General features: G+C 46.9%; 1 protein-coding gene across 4 annotated transcripts in view; it reads left to right on the forward strand.

Annotated features, from left to right (window-relative positions):
• Positions 1-1,608: 1,608 nt before the first annotated feature.
• The window catches only part of arhgap29a (Rho GTPase activating protein 29a), a 28,351-nt gene continuing 12,570 nt past the window's right edge, over positions 1,609-17,389 (forward strand). For 2 of the 4 annotated variants that reach the window (XM_037455304.2, XM_037455303.2), the window contains exons 1-3: positions 1,609-1,913; positions 2,792-3,210; positions 14,515-14,658. In XM_037455304.2, coding sequence (XP_037311201.2) covers positions 2,907-3,210; positions 14,515-14,658 — 448 coding nt within the window. In that variant the 5' untranslated portion in view covers positions 1,609-1,913; positions 2,792-2,906. Of the gene's footprint in view, positions 1,914-2,791; positions 3,211-14,514; positions 14,659-15,596; positions 16,688-17,389 lie in introns of those variants that run through there. The other 2 variants (XM_037455306.2, XM_037455305.2) reach the window with 2 other exon arrangements.

A 17,389-nucleotide genomic window follows, 5' to 3' on the forward strand; every position in this document is an offset into this window, starting at 1 on the left:
ATAATGAAATGCAATTGTTTCAAAATAAAAGTTCCGATGGTGAATGTCCTCCGGTGGCTCAAAAATGTGTTTTTCGGAACCCCTGATTGTTTTCTACTGAACAAAGTTGGTTCACTTCAGCCTACTTATTATCTACGTTTTATATATATATATATATATATATATATATATATATATATATATATATATATATATATATATATATATATATATATATATATATATATATATATATATATATATATATATGTACGTATATATATACAAACTTGCTTCAAAAAAAGGCTGTCTATTGTCTATTAGTGGCACTGAAACTGCACCGTTAACCCTATAATCTATAATAATGTTTTAGTCAAAAGGGCCATTCTGGTGCCCAATTTACTAATCTATTTTCGCTTTACTACTGTATTGACACTTTGTAGTTGATGCCATCACTCCATCTTTCTCGTGGTGAATTAAAAGCCTCTCGGTCGAACCATATCTACAGTTTTGTTCTGAAAAGTACACCGGAAAAGGTAGAATAATTTGACTACAAATATCATTTTATGATCATTAACATACATTGCACGACTGTGGCTATGCTGTCCAACGTGTTATTCTATTAATTATTTATTATTAACTAATTATTATTGTAGTATATGTACTCACTATACCCCTACAAGTCAGTGTTAACCGTTTCAGATCTGCATATTGGTCTAATTTAAATGATCATATTGTTTCATTGAAATAAAAACAAAGTGAAAATATAATGCATCATATATATATATATATATATATCGCTACAATATAAACAATATATATATATTTATATTTTCTAACTGTGACCACAGATTAGAAGCAAATAACGTCGTTTATTTGTTAATTTCCGAGGTGATTCCTTCAGTTTGCTAACTGTATTTTGAAAATATTTACCGGAGGTTTTATTGCTTATGGTATGGCCACATTAGCGCTAGCTTGGTTAATATAACAGACTGCGGTTCCACCCATTGGCCATTGGAGGGCAGCAAACACTAAATATTTCACAATCGTGTTTGATACAGCGCGACTAAAGCAGGTGATTTTGTCTAAAGGCGCAAACTATTCTCCCTAGTTGTTTATTACCTTTCTTATAAATAAATGTAAACAGTTGTGAATAATCACTCAAAAAATGAACAAGATGACATTTTTCCAGGAGCGACAGTGAACGCCATTCTTCCTGCTCATCAAACCCGACCTGACAAGATTAGCATCAGTATCTTCGCATTTTTCATTGCTAGATACATCTGTACTGTATATCGCAGATGTAAGACATGGATGGCAGTGCTATTCTTCTTGCTACGCTGGGGATTTACAACCAAAGCAATCCCCACACAAGTAGTTTATGCATCTCTATCTCTGTGAGGTAAAGCCACTGGTGATCAGGCTACTGAATACATATTGGTGTATCAATTCTGCCGTTTCAGGTTAAAATAAATTAAAGTGGGTGTAAGGACCGTTATTTGGGAAAGTTTTTCACACGTATGGTCATGTCAACAAATGTATGGCAACGTTAATGGCTATTTATTTTGAAAGCCATAACCGGATGTCTAACGCCGCATCAAGGGTGAGCTTGACACTAAAACCGCAGACACCTGTTTTTATCCGAGGACGCGGCACCGAAGAAATCCCCGCAACTCACGCGTACACCCATTCACGCTACTACACACGCCCACGGACACTCACGCACACGCCCCGGCCGTCGCCAATCACAAGTCACCGCCTACATCACGTGGGGAGAGGAGGCGATTCAACCCGGCGGAGCTGAGCAGACAGCGAGCGGTTCATCCGGCGGGGCGCGAGGACAGCGCAGACCCAGTGGAATATTTGGTCTCTTTTTGAAAAAGTTTTGCCTTTAGAATTTTTCCAGGCGGAAATGTTTCAAGGTCCGGCGGCAGGTGGGTGATGTCATCTCATGACTTGTTACCAATTGTTTTTGTTTCTGAAGCCGACGTTTGTTTTGATGAGCACAGAGGAGGTGACTTTTCACACAGCGACACTCGGCAGAAGCGCGTTCACGTTTAGTAGCTTTAAAGCGCTGCCTTGTTGTTACTGAGGCGTAATTACTTCCACGCGTCTCTTTCCGCTTTACACGGCATTTCGGTTTAAGTGAATTACACGGCGCGTGTATTCCTGCCACCAAGCCTCCAAAGTTCAGGTTTGACTTTAAACGCAAAGGGAAACGTAGACCGCGAGCGAGCGGGGTCACTGGTGGCAAAAGAGGACGTTTCATGCCCCAAAACCTTAATAATCTGGTGGGTTTAGTGAGGATTAAGGTCGTCTTGTTGTATTCAACAACAAAAAAAAACCAAGATCACATTTCTGGGTTTTTCGAGCAGCAGTCTGATGTTCTTTATTCAACATGTGCACATTGATTTAGAAGCAGATCAAATGGGGGAAAAATGCAAGATCAATTTGCGTTGAACTCATTCTGGCTTCAGTTCGTGGCTCCTTCAAATGTCACATTAAAAGATCATGTATTTAAAAGCCAAAACATTGGCCCAGTTTAACTGATGGATACCTCCACGTTTAAAGACTGGTTTTGTCGGGCAGGTTGTGTTTGGGGTTGTAATTGGTATCATTATTGTATTAAGGTCAAGAAAGCCGAGACTTGTTTTGCACCACAGCAGCAGCTTGTCTGTATCACCTCACACATCCAAACGGTACAATGCCAACTGTGACACCTCATGGGTCCCCCCCCCCCCCCCATAGATTTATATACATAAATATAGGCTATATATATTTTGTTGAAATGGTCTCGTCTCTCTTTTGGCAGGCGCTTTCCTCCGTGTTGTGGTGCGCTGCTGCTGGGTGTGAGAGACGGGAGCTCAGCTGCAGGATAACGGTCTCCAGGCCGAAGGGCCCCCCCCCCGCCCCCGGACCAACGAGACATGCTGGCCGCCATGCTGCGGCAGAGTTCTGGCGGTGGATCAGGAGGAGGAGGCGGCGGCGGCACCAACAACAACAACGTCGGCGGAGGGACCAAACTCTCTCTCGGCCCCCGGCTCTCCAACTCCAGCTCGGGTTCCTCGGGCCCCGGCGGCGCGGGCCCCTGGGTCTCCAAGGTCGGCTCGGGGAGCCCCGACAGCCCGGATGCGCCCGCCTCGGACCCGATCTACATCATGCAGCTGGTCAGCGACGTGCGCAAGTTCGCTGACGTGCTGCTGCAACTCAAAGAGGTTTTCCTCTCCAAAGGTACGTTCGGCCTCGGGGACGAACGTGGTGTCGTGTGTGACATCCCGTCCTGTTTTTCCACTCTTTCGTTTGTCGCAGCAGGTTTTTCATTCTTGTGATGACATGAAAACATCTGTGTGCTTAAACACGCCCCCCCCCCCCCCCATCTGCTTTGTGGGAATTACTTCTGACTCATGAACTGGATGTGAACGTCTCCTACGATGTGGACTTGTGGCGGTGCAGCGAGAGGGGGGGGGGGGTGGTACGGGGTACACAGCTGCCAGTCCCCTCCTGTGTAAACTCCCCGCTCCGTCCACCTGGTTTGTTCTCTGTCGCCGCGTCCTTGGCTGCGCGGTCAGTCAACCGGCCTTATCTCATGTTTGCTTCTGCTCGGTTGGTATCAGAGGCATCAGCAGGACGGGTCCCTCTGAAAGGCCCCGCTCCCGATGCATTTCTGCACGGTAGGAAAGGTCAATATTCTTCTTAGATCAACGGAGGCAGATCCGTCAAAGAGTAAATGAACCCGAAAAGACGTTTTAAATGGTACATGAGAAGGAACTTTGACCTCCCAAAGCTTTTTCGGCAGAATAAAACGGTGAATAATACCAATCCTGTCTGTGGCGCCGTGTATGTTTGTGTGAGGCAGGTCTGAATAAGATCAGGCCAAGATGCATGCATTGCGAGTGGTACCCCCCCCCTCCCCCCCCCCCCTCCACTTACCACTGTGCTGTGACTTCCAAGCCCTGAAAGAAGGATTCCAGGGCATTGTGTGTGGAGAGGTCAGTAAAGGTGTTTGACCCGGCTAGACATGTGACATCACAGAGAAGAGCTGCGGGCTCCGTTAGTTTTTTTTTTTTTTATAGCTCCAGAGACTTTTTTTTGGTGACCTGTCAGCCCCCCCCCCCCCCCCTCCCCCGAGGATCAAAGCAGAACGTCATCACGTGGCAGAGATCCGCGTCTGCGGCATTAGGGGCGGGGTTAAATCTGAGCGAGAAACACACCCCACTTTCACGGCTCCACGTTGGACTCCTAGTGGGCCAAAGATACCGTTTTTATTCTTTACCTGTTTGGTTGCCGCCGTCTCGTTCTTGTTTTGTACTAAGGCTGCATAGCTGACATACTAGAGACTTTTCCCTCGCTGCCTGTCATCAGGAAACCGGTTTATAATCCTTGTGCAAAAAAAACAGTGACATAAAACTTTAGAACATGTCGGCCTACATGGGCTAAAATAAATAGACTCAAGACTGTCGACTGCACACAAGCCCGGTAAAGCGGAGTGTTCCCATTGGACGGCTTGTTTTGCCTAAGGACAGGAAAGGGCAGATCTGGGGGAAACCCCCCCCCGTCCTCTGAGGAGCAAAGAGGTCGCTGTGTCTCTGAGTGACGGCGTGGACGTCGTGGACACGCTGGATCCTCGCATCCAGACCCGTGGATTTCAATTGGTCGGACAGCGCCTCCGCCGAGGGTCAGCCCGGTCGGGCTCCCCTCCGAGAGCAATATTCAGCACCCCCCCCCCCCTCGCACAGCGGCTGCATTCACGGTCAATGATGTGAGTCGAGTCAGACGCCCCCCCCCCCCCTGCAGACCAGCATTGGCAGCTTTCGCCGAAATGATACTTTCCCAAGTCAAGAATAGCTGCGGCCTGTTGGGATTGTCTCCCGAGGGGGGGGGGCAGCAGCACTGGGCATGAACCTTAAATGGAGGCTTAAATGCTGTTGCTGCTTATTGGCGGTTGGAGGCAGTGACGCATGGCTGGATATTTGTTTGTTTCATTTAGTTTTTTTAGTTTGAGAAGGAATCGTCTCTCACGTGACGGACATCCAGACTGCTCCCAAAGGTCGCGGCCCGCGAGGTTGTCGTTGAAGGGGATCGGGTCGCCGAGGACGCTCCGGGGAGCCGCCAAGGACGCGCCGGCGGCCTTTGTTGTCGGAGGTGAACGGGTCCTCTGAAGCATCGGGAGATCCGCGTAATAAACATCTGGCTGTCATTGTTGCTGGGTACAGGTGTGTCATCAGCCAAGACGAATCCTTTAGCGCGTCAGCTCGCTCAGGAATGACACCAATGAACATGTGAGTCAGTCAAGTCAAATAAGGAAGGAAATAGTTGGGAATAGGGTCAAATCTCAGTGCCGAGCCAGCTGTTTCCTCTCTCCCTCCCTCCCTCCCTCCCTCCCTCCCTCCCTCCCTCCCTCACTCAGTCGCCTCTCCCACGTACAGCTCAAACATCCACCCTCGGCTTGAAAAGCACGCTGCCGGTTTGACGTTGAGAGTTGTGTTTTGAGTTCCTCGGTTATGTGTAGAAAACCGGTCTTATTTCTTATTTTCCTCGCAGCGGAACTCCTGAATAGTTGGGGTTTGGCAAGGTATGACTCCTACTTATGTCAGCTGTGTCTTACTTTGCGTCATAAAGCACTGGAGTGTCCCCAGTAAATCAGTACGGCTTTATGAATGCAGGGTTCTGTGTTGTTTTAAATGATTAACAGGTTCCTACTAAATCATGTTCTTCACTTTCAATACACAAACCACTTCATGGGCTTACAATGCTGTGGTAGAGAGAAGAAATGTTTCTTAATCCTGAGATGATTGGCAGTAAATGTTACCGTGACTGCGTCCATGTTGAGCTGCACTTGACTCTTTTTGGGGGTCATCGCTGTGCCTTTTGTTGGAATATGCCGTGGGAAATAAGCGCCTTTTCTCATTGAGTGTTCGGGCAAAGATGCAAAAGCTTTGTGGGAAAGCGATCCTTGTCCGGGTCCTCAGAGAGAATGCCTACATGCTATTTTGGCGATTTGTTTCCTAAATCACCCCTTGTGAAATACCGCCCTAAAATTAGCCCCGCTCGGGCTTTTCATCAACCAGTCCGGGCCTTGTTAACGGCTGTAACTGTGCTCTGTTTAGACAGTCGGTCCCACTGCGTCTGGGATCCACTGTAAAGCATCGCCAGCTACTTCTTGCCTCCAAAAAGTTCCTTTTATGGTTCTTTTTACTGCGCTCGTATTTAAAGCCCCTGTAAATTACCTCGAGCACAAGGCAACGAGCCTTCTGCGCTTCTTCTTCTTCTTCTTCTCTTGAAGATCAAGTTACATGGCTTCGCTTTGGAAGCCTCGATTTAATCATACTCTGTACACTTATCCTGCCGGCTAAGCGGCCTAACAGGGATTTATTACATTACCTTAATTATTTTGGGCAGATCCATGTTTTTTTTTTTTAAAGCACCGCCATTGTCTCAACACTCGTGGGATGCGGCGTTAAAGAACAAGAGTATTGTGACATATGGCAGGTCCATTAATCCGCTCTGACCCTCGGGAGCAACCGTGCAATCATAAAGTGTAGTCGATAATCTCTCTTTCAGCAACGCACAATGCATACAATTATGCCACACTGCACGCAGGTGGCGAAACCATGTTGACGTGTCAAGTTTAATGGCCCGACTGCACTTGAAGATTTGCACGTTGTTTTCACGTTGTAACCCAAGTGAGCTCCCTCTGGGTGTGTGTGTTTCTCTCTTTTGGTAAGATTTACGGTTATGGGCCGGGAGGCTGTCGATGTCGGCCACACACTGAGATGAAGCCTCACGATTCCCACACTACAAATGAGAAGCCCAGGACCGGTGGGGGGGGCTCTGATTAGGCGCTGTGCTGCTTTTTTGGGTTTTTTTTTCAAGCTCAGTCTTGCAAGCCTCTGTGAAGTATCAGGGATATTCAATCTGGAAGCCTTCCCAGTGTTGGGTTATGGCAGATTTAACCGTCATCCATTTAGTTGTGCGATCAGAAGACCTCCCCTCTTCCTCTTGGATTAAGGCTTTGAAACAAAGATGGCAAATCTATCCTCTGAGGAAGATTAAATGGCCCTTGAATCTGTAGCCTTTAGCCCTGCATTGGATTAAAGTCCTCCAGGATTATACAAGGCAGCATTCATTTGACATCCTGCACTGGTAGGAATGCACTGCTTGTGAAATGGCCTTAATTGACTTGATTGACAATGATTGGGATATTTGATGACTCATTTATCATTAGTCATTTATCATCAAAAGTACATTTTCTTCTGGTAGTTAAAACCTCAACTAAGCTAAAATATTTGGATCTTAAATGAAACAAACAATTCAAATGTGCTGCTCTGGCTCTTGTTCGGCCAACATCACATATCATATACGCGTATTTACTGTAGATAAAGTACAGGACATTAAACATTAGTGGTGCCACAAATATTCCGGTCCGGATTGTATCAAAGATCGTATCACAACAAAAGAAAAGGTAACAAATATAACTTTACGAGAACCCCCGATCATGTTCATTTTTCCGCCGATGCTAATTGTGTTGAACTTCACCAAGCAGGTTATAATTCATCTCCCACATGTGGTTGTATTACCGCAGCAGAGAGATTTTCTGGATTTTGTCATGTACGAAGTCCTCCCTTTTTATCCAGAAGCACCTTAAGTGTGTGTTTTTCTAGATGCATGTGGTGAGCGGTGAGGCGTAGGTCATGCTCCCGTCACAGAGAAAACCACTCGGCCAAGTAGCGCCGCCATACCTGTGTTTACACCCCAGTCTCTGTGTTCACCAGCTTTGGAGTGAGGTTATGGGAAATAGTTAGTCATATTTTGTTTAGCAAGGGGCTATTCTAGGCATGGTTGCCTTGTTTTTTTGGCCCAGAGCAAACCTCGGGGCCTCTTTACCCACATGCCCGTGTCCGCCTCCTCCCGGGTACGGCTCATAACTCGTTAGAGGCCGGTGGAGTGGAGGGTGGAGAGAGGGCAGGCTGACCGGCCGCTGTCTTTGTCCATAACATTCTGTAAGTTTAGGAGCCCAGTTGTGCCGCTCAGTGAAAAGAACAGTGCCCCTGTTTGATATGGAGGTAGACAGACTGAGCGTGAAGCAGAGCCAGGACCATTTGGAGTCCAATTAGGCCACATCGAGCTGCAAAAAGGGCAAGCGAGGAAAGTGGACCTGTCGGAGGGGTGATTCTAGCCAGATTCTAACCCTCTCTTTTCATCTAACCAATTGTAAGCACAGAACCCAGGAGCTGCTCAGTCAGCATATTTGATGAACTAGCAATGAATGGAGAAAGGGCTCATGGCTTTAGATGTTTGGTACCTTTGACAGGCTTCCCAGGTGTCGACCTGCAGTGCCCCCTCAGAACTCCCTTCTAAACCCCGCTCCAGCTGTTTAATGTAACCTAATTAAATCTACCCGTAACGCGTACCGTACTCTGTCCCCATTCCCTTTCCTTTGTAAACGAGGCACCTTGACAGTTACGAGAGTACCTTTTCTATCGCACAAAGCCAGTTCTCTCAGGATTAGGATGCAAGTGAAGCTAAACGGTGTCCTCTTGTCCCCCCCCCCCCCTCACCCCCCCCTCAGCCCCCCTCACCTCCCAGCTCTGCCTCTTGACAGGTATAGGGGCCCATCTTTGTACTTGTTTGACAGCTCTTCCACCTCCCACCTCTGTGGCCAGGCGGATGGTCCTTTGCCTACGTTACAACAGACGTCTCTTCAGCCTAAAGCCTGACCAGTCCGGCTGCCAGCTCCAGGCTGTGCGTTGGGGGGGAGGGTGGGGGGGGGGATTTGCAGTTTCTCCTAAAGGAAGCATGGTTGGAATGCTAACCTTCAGAGGTTTGCATCAACAGTAGGCGCAGCGGTGATGGTGGTGATGTGGGGGCGATATCCAGACAGAGGGGTTGCCTGTCTTTCCTCATTGTGACAGACAGTTCCCAAGATAAATGAAAGAGGAGGATAAACAAATGAATCACTCCGCACTCATTCCAATGGAAGAAAAAAAACTTAATACAAGAAAATATCCAAGTGTAAACTTGACTAGAATGAGATCTTGGAACAACGATTGTCAATGTGTTATTGAATCTTCATTACTGGATGTATCAAAGTGCTGTTCCGCTCTAGAACTCTAGTTTTAAAGTCACAGCATTTCTTATTTTCAGCCTCCATTATGTGTCATCTTTAATTTACTTTTGGTCCCCTAAGCTAACCGCTAACACGCTTCACAAAGGCAGTGGCCTGCCGAGTGGAAACATAAAAGCCCCCCCCCCCCCCCCCCCCCCCCCCGCCTAGGTGGAAGGTGCTGTGTGTCTAGCCTAGGGCCCTTTTTTTTTTTTTTTTTTTAAACGCCAGCTCTTTGTGCATGCAGTCACGGGAAGAGGAGCTTCAAAGGTGAAGCAACAGGGAATGCTGTGGCGTGAGCATAGAAGTCTGTGAGGGCAGAGTTCTCCTGCCTTTTCCCAGCTGCGTGTAATCTGCTAATCCGCAGAGCGGGCCGCTGGTGGGCTGTCGACAGAGGTGGACCAGGGCCGCTGACCACAGGAAGTGTGTTGGAGGAGGAGGAGGAGGAGGAGGAGGAGGAGGGTGGTATCACGGGATGTATGGGCCACCCATTGCACTGACCCTGCCCAAGTGTTAAAGGTTAAGTGCACCAATTTTGCGAGCCCCCCTCCACAGTCAGGGGAGAATAGGTCAGTTTTGGATTGGAGCAGTGAGGGATTTTTACGTGGTACTGGTGAGTGGGTAAAATGAAAGAATGTAGCATTTCCCCCTGGCCTGTTGGAACAAAGACAAGGTTATTGAGTCAAGTGATTAAATGAAGCATTAGGTTGCATCTCTTTTGAAACCGACCTATACCATAGCTTTTGAGCAATGCACAATTTCTTTGAAACAACTATTACTACTAGTACAGCGTTCTGGAGTAGCTGGAATGGTGGTGGACGCACCGAGAGGTTTTGATGGACATTGGTCATTGGCCAGCCTGTCCCACATCCTCTTTAGCCCCCTCTTCCATTTGATCGGACCGCTGCAGACCCTGTTGTGACATGTTTAGTGATTTCTCACTTGCTTTGTGAAAATAAGCACCCCAAATGTTTTGAGGCATAGATAATACATTGCTCCCGTGATTTGCAATGCACGACTGAGCATAGCTAGGGTCGGAGCGAAAGGAATGCTGCCAAGTCATGTCATTGTGTCCTATCGCAGTGTAAATTGTCAGAGATGCCTACTTTCCAAAGTGATGGTGCACATCAAGTAAACACAATGGCATTTTTCTTCCCAATAACCAAAAACGCTCTGACTATTTTATGGTGCCCTGCACTTTGTGGCCAGTTGCTCAATGTTACAATACTTTTTCACATTACATTGCAACAAATCCCATTCAATTTAACAATCTGCACTCAATGCAAAACATTTGCACAAGTTAAACCCAGCCGAGTACAGATCGTACAAGTATTGCCTTATAACATTTACTATGCAGTACCTTTTGAGTATTGCGTGTACTGCATGTCAGAATTGGCCCCCTTGGCGGACACCAGTACATTCAACTTGGTTTAAACGTGTGCTTCTATTGGACCAGCGCATCCACCGCGCAGGTTAACATTGGACCTGCAGAAAGCCCTGTACTTGGGCGGGATACCAAAGATAAAGTTGACTATGTCTCCAGGTTTCTCCCCACGCGCTGCGTAGACTCAATCAACCCTGGTGAGTCTGTGGCCTTATCTGGGTTCATCAGCAGCTCCATAACAAGCTCTAGAAGAGCATCAAAATGTTTTGGTATTGTCATCTCGATGGTGAGTGATCCGACAGTGTTTTCATTATGGATCCCCCTGCGGCCCACGCTCCCGCGACTCCCGTCCCCATTCCCAAACAAGAGGCTGGAATGTTGGGTTTCCATGACGCTAATGAAGTAAAAACCTGGCAGTGTCTTACTGGCAGCTCCTGATCCGCGGCCTCCTTCTCATCAGGTCTGATCCCTCTGTAGCCTTCATTCAGCAGGGCTTATTATGCCCAGGAATGTCTCTCACTCGCTCGTTCTCTCATAACCCCCCACTGCAGCAGGGATGTGGGGTGAAGGGGTAGAATTGGGACAAATCCCAAGGGAGCGTACTACCCCGAATTCTCCCCGGGCCCCCTCCCACCGCCCATCCCTACCCAAACTCCTCCCCTATCACTCCTACCATCACACATTGACAAAAACGCGCACATACACACACACACACACAGGAACGCACACACACTCCGGTCCCTCTTTCCCGTGAAAAGTGAAAAGCTGCCGTTGTGATTTATTGTTCAATAAATGCTTCATGTGGCGGGCCAATGAGGCGACCAGCCCACTGTTTGCTAGTGGCCCCAGGGACAATAGTGAGTTTTCGGCACTTAAACATGTCCTAATACAAAAGTCTCAGTGGTCTTCCCCTGGGAAAACAGAAGAATCTTCCCAGCAGCTTGTTTGTTTTCCTCATTTCAGATTCCTGGATTTGCCAATTGAAAAACATCTTCCGTCATTGCATCTTTTTCCATTCATTTTTTTTCTTTCAAAACCCATTTTCCCATGTCTTACATGGCAATACCGCTGCTGAAACATTGCACTAGTCGGATGTCCTTCTAACTGTCCCTCCCTGGTGGGAACAAGTGTTCTTCTCTTTGTGTCTGGTGCAGACTGGCAGTCGAAGGGTTAAATCATCCGTCTCTGTACATTATCCCGTGTCCTGCTGGGCTGGCCGACGCAGCCATAATGTCCTGCTAATTAGCCTTCATTTAGGATGGTCCAATAGGCCACACAACCGCCATTGAAGGCTGGAGCCCATGGAGCTTCGCAAAGGAAGACTCTGTGTCTCGTGGGCATTCATAGTTTAGACTTGTCCTGATGGCCTGATGCCCCCAGGACTCTGGATTCAGTTACTCGGCCCATGAATGCGGTGTGCAGGCTATGTAGGGATGGTTTTGGCCTTTGTGTGTGTTTGTCATTGAAAGGATAATGTCCATAAATGGGATCTGAACTGACCAGGACCAATTAAGGGCTTAAGGGTTGAAGCGGCTCATTGTAAACTTTGACCCTTATCAAAGTATTGTGGGTCCAGGTCTCTACATGGGGCTGTGGGAAGACTGGTTCGGTTACAGTAAACACTACAAAAACGGGAAGTTAAAGGAAGAATTTGTCTGAAATATATTTTTAAGTTTTTTTGTTTTTTCATTAAGCAAGAATCTGCTAATGTGTGTGTTTTACTTCAAGTTTTTGTACATTTTAAAAAAAACCCTTTCAAAAGCTTTTGTTTTGGGAACTGAATACAAGAGTACATGTCATACCACCACCAAATCCCTTTGCTGAATGGCTGAATCTGTACATAGTAATCCAAGCAACCAACCGAGAGCAGTGACCTTCTCTGTACGCCCATGTGCGGTGATTGTATAGCTGTTTTGAGTCTCCATTTCACGTGTGGCTGTGCCAGAAGCACACAGCTCGCCTTTTTCCTGCCTCGTGGGGAGTTGGGCAGCTTAAACAAAAGCATGAGAGGTTTTCATCATCACAAACCACCAGATCTTTGGCGCTGCAAGGAGCTGCGCGTGACATCTGATGAAGATGGATGAAAATGGTTGCTATGGTGAAGGATAGGATTCTCCAGGTCCTGAAGCTTTTGGCAAGCTAGAGGCAACAGGGCACATTGGCATGGGGCACGTCATGTGTTTCGTGGAACAGTCAGGGATTTGTGCTCGTCTTATTTCATTATTTTTGTGTCCTGGGGTTTTATTCCCCCCGATGGGTGTGTTTGTGTGTAGATCTTTAACAGGTGCTTAATGTTTTTGCACCTTGCCCAAACACTCCAGCTCTCTGGCTTTATGTTAAGTGGCCCATTGTTGATTTGCATTGGAGCGCTGGCTGAATGCATTGAGGTTCTCCGTAGAGCAGCAGCACGTATGGCTGTTAGGCACATTATCATTCACAGTCTCATTCAATGCGAGGAAACGGAGGCGTGCCTGCCATGGAGCGATGAGAAAGTTGAAACATCGAAGCAGATGACGCGTCAGTATTTTGCGCTACAGCGACGTGTTGACAGTTTGGGGGGGGGGGGGTTCTCTTCAACTTGGCCTGCACGCTGGTGGTTTGCTTTTTGTTGTGACATGTTGGTCAAATTTGAACTTGTGACCTGCTGGTCACTTGCAGATCAGTTGGCTGGATTTCCGGGCCAGCATTGTCATGGCGGCCACACAACCAACGCATTATTAGCCCCACTGGCGGCACTATTTGTCCCACTCCAAAAAAGAGGGCTAATGAATAAAAGACAAAATGGGAGGCAGCTAAAGTCTTGATCCCCCTACCATAAAGGGGTAATCCAGGGGTGATCGTCAGCACAAAAAGTGGCTTTGACTGCCTGTACCCATTATGAGTGTGTGTGTGTGTGTGTGTGTGTATTTTCTGTTTTACCTTTTTCTGTTTACCAAAATGTTAAATTTTATTATTCTTATTATTATTCTTATTGAAGAATAAAGTCTTTCATACACATAACGATGCTAATCGCATTCAAAGCATGACAAACAAACTCCAGAGCCGCTTACTGTGTATTCAGTAATATTACGGATAAGACCAGAACATGCGTCAAAATGCCTAAATTGTCCACTTGTGTGTCTCCGGTTTGCTTTTGTGTAAAGCTGTGTCACACCCCTGTGACACTACTCTGCAGTACTCCGTACTGCTGCAGTATATCTCTAATAATAAGAGTCATCGTGCAGGTACTAGTTTCTGCTTTCCTCATTCATGACCTCATTGCCAGACAATGTCAAGAGCACATTATCAAAGTCGCTGATAGAGTCCCTTTTGTCCCTTTTGTAAATGGTGGTGACTCATTTTTAAAGCGTCCGAACAACCGCATACCTGAGCTCCCAATTTTCCATTGATTAACTAATTATCCCGCAGCTAATTGCAGACAGTGCACGGTAGGTCATGTTTAGCTATGCACTGTTCTTTGTGTCGGTCTGCTGAGTTGTGTGCAATCCCTCCGCCCTCGCTACCATCTGTCTGCACAGCCGCGCCATAAAGCAGTCCGACACGGACACGGACCCTCTTTGAACCAACGAAGCCGGAATGTCATGTAGTCATCCTTTTTTCCAGTGAGGTCGCACCGTTCATGTACACCAAGGAGGGTTCTAAATAGCTGGGTTCAAGGTTTGGGCGGCTCAAGTTTTATAGCGCATGAGTCGTCGTTGAGCTTCAACGTTGAAAGTCCATAATTTATTAGACCGAAGACGGAGCTCATTACAGGAAGAAGTACATCGAAGGGCCTCTATGGCCTGTTCAGCATAACAAATCTGCAAACACTGGACAACACTGATCTCTTATCATCTCACGGGGTCAAAGGTTATCCAGTCTGATGGAGGATGATATAGTACCTGTTGGTACGATGGCAGTGCTTCCCATCCACCGGACACTCTCAGGCGATGTTTTGACTTCGCAAATTCCATCGCGTTAAAGGGTTAATCGACAGCCACACTGCGCTTAGTACAAGATAAACGAGTGCGTCGGATGCATTAAACTGTTCCCCCTTCTGACTTTCCAGAGCACCAGGACTGCCTCCATCAGGCGGCGCACGAGCGTCTTGGGGAGCTGCTGCGAGTCCTGAAGTTCATAATCGGCAAACACCAGAGCCTCAACTCGGTGGACATCCTCAGCACAGCTGGCATCGTCATTGCTACGGTCAAAGGTGAGCCGTGAAGACCCGATCTCTCTTAAAAACACCCAACTTTCCTGTAAAACATATCAGCCACTCCTCCACGCTCCCTTCGGTCTGCTTTCTGTCTCTGCTTATCTAACCCCCCCCCCCCCCCCCCCCTTTACTCGCATGGCAGTTTTCTCTCCTGGACATTCACGATTAGAGTGTCCTCCCTCTCACACGCTCTTTTCCCAAGTCTCAAATGGATCCTGGTTCAGAGGGTTTCTGGACAGTTTTTCTTACACCTTCAAAGCAATGCAACCCTTCAGGAGTCACCCAAGTGCTCGGAAGGTATTAGCATGCGTTTCAAACCCCATGCAGAGAGTAAGAAAAATAATATTTGGGAGTAAGCCTAGCACTGAAAAGGCAGCGAGAGGCGGGGGTCCCGCCGTGCTTTGTCTGCCAGTCCAGAGGGGACTACAGCAAGGAATCCCATTCAATCTCTCATTCTCAGAGATTATCATCTGGCCCGTAGGGTCAATTCTTAACTTGGCCGCCACACAAGAATCCCCAGAGTGTACCTCGTCTTAATTTGCATCGCAAAGAAGGGCATAAAGGAGCTTTTTGAAGTGCTTTCACTCGACGAGGAATGGTGACAAGTTGAAGAGAACAAAGCCTGAAGAGGCTCTGTGAACGAATCAAGCTCACCTTTACTGACATATTTTGAATAGGTCCTCACACATGGGTGTGTGTGCAGGCATGTGTGCCGCAAACCATTATTACATGCATGCAATGTTGTGCAGTAACATGAGTATTTGTGTGCCTTTTCAAACGCGTTGATGGATAAGAGAATGGAATTTTCAATAAAGAAGCCCTACAGTTGACAGCTTCATAGCTGTAAAATCTTTTGTTCAGAGCGCTTTGACAAACTAATGAATTGAGTAGAGTGCATTTTTTTTGCTATTCTTTGTCATTTGTCATAATAATAGTAACTGGTTGTGCTTGAGATAAATCATGGTAAGTGTTTTTTCCTTACCATTAAATACATTTTTTTTTTCCTTCACATTTACAATTATCCACTGATCTCTGCGTACCCCTCCCTCCTCCCCCCAAGAGGAAACACTCTATTTACTTGTAATCATGTAGTCTTTTCATAATTCTGTGCAGTTGAAGCATGCCATGACGTCATTTCCGCCACAGGGGGGCCCAAACCGCTTCTTTCTCGACCCTCACACAGTGACACGCTGATATCAGATGTCCTCCCCAATGTTTTTCAGAGCCAAATCTTAAAGCTGGTCGGTGTCACACAACGTGATGATGTGAAGTGTTCGCGGACGTGTGTCATGTGATCAGGAGGTTGTTTGGTTCCGATGTGACTGTAATGTTTAAGATTAAACGTGCACCAATGCATTTTCTTCTCCTTTCTGTATTGCATTTTTTCTTCATCGCATTCCAAGGTGCACCGTAACGCTAGAGGAAGTTTTATCACGTCCACCCTCCTGTGACACTTCATACCCAGTCCCAAGTTGCTGTTGCAACTACATTGTTCTTCATCGGAGGGGGAGGCTCCTCCTGCACCTCAACTCTGCGCAGGACCATGCAGCTGACGAGCGCTTTCGAGAGTGTTGTGCTTTTCCACTGAAACAATACCATTTTTCCCCGATGATGTAACTTCCACGTTTGGACCACTGGCTGGGGCCTGAGCATTGTATTCCAGCAAGCCTCAGGATGTCCTGTTGGGGGTAGGGGTCGGACAGAAGAGGAGGACATGAAACCGCACAGGAGAGAGTTGTGTGCTGGGAATGGTGGTGGCTAGCGTAGCTGGGATGGGGCCCCTCGGACGCTTGGCCTCCTTTTTTAGGATCGTTTTGGCTCCTTTCTGACATGATGTTGACCTTTCCTGTGCTCCCTGAGTGAAGAATTTTTACACCGGATTTATTTGATTTATTTATGTCGATTGCTGCTTTTGATGGATAGAGGAACCGCAAACCTTGTGGCAGAAAAACTTCTTGGAGAGAGAATCCCCTCAGTGTTAAGATTGAGGCGGCTTGTTTTTGTTAATCCAAAAGTCTTGAGGTGGGTAAGTGGTAGTTTTTCCATTTGTGGCACAGGATAAAACTCTTTCCGACCTGGATTTGATGCTTTTAAGTGAGGATGCTTCTTGTTGTGTGATAGCCAGTCGCCTTTTCTCTTCCAAGGACTCTGCTAAGGAGTGCAGATTTTAAGCGCTGATGCTGTTAGGAGCAGTCTGCCCCAAATATTTGAACTATTCAAGATAAGTTGGAGGTGGACTCTCCCAGCTTGATGTTTCTCAGCTGAAAGCATCTTGAGAAGAAGTTGAAGCTAAGCCTACTGAAGACGGCAGGTTTTCCAACAGGTCTACCGAGGTCTTTTGAACTCTAGAAATCTCCATTGTTCTATTGGAAAGGAAAGGAAAGGAAATCATGGAGGCAGCAGAGTGGTCTGTGACATCACTGATTTAATGCTCGGTGTTTGGGCACTTTTTCTGAGCATCTCTCTCCTCGTTTATTTTCTCTCTGCTCGGTCAGGACAGGAAGTTTATTGTGAAGACTGATTACAGCCGTATTTACCCTGGTGTTTTTTCCCCCAGTCTGTCTAGAGTTGTTACCGTGTTTAGACTTCCAGCAGGAAGCTACTGCCTTTCCCGATTACAGACACACACATACACTTGCAGTCGCTTATCTTTTCTTATTTTATGTCACAAAGTTGTTTTTGGAGGTCTCTAGGGGATTGTCAATTGTAAAATGTCTGTACATTTGAG

The sequence above is a fragment of the Pungitius pungitius genome, chromosome 19, assembly GCF_949316345.1.
Source record: "Pungitius pungitius chromosome 19, fPunPun2.1, whole genome shotgun sequence".
NCBI lineage: Eukaryota > Metazoa > Chordata > Actinopteri > Perciformes > Gasterosteidae > Pungitius > Pungitius pungitius.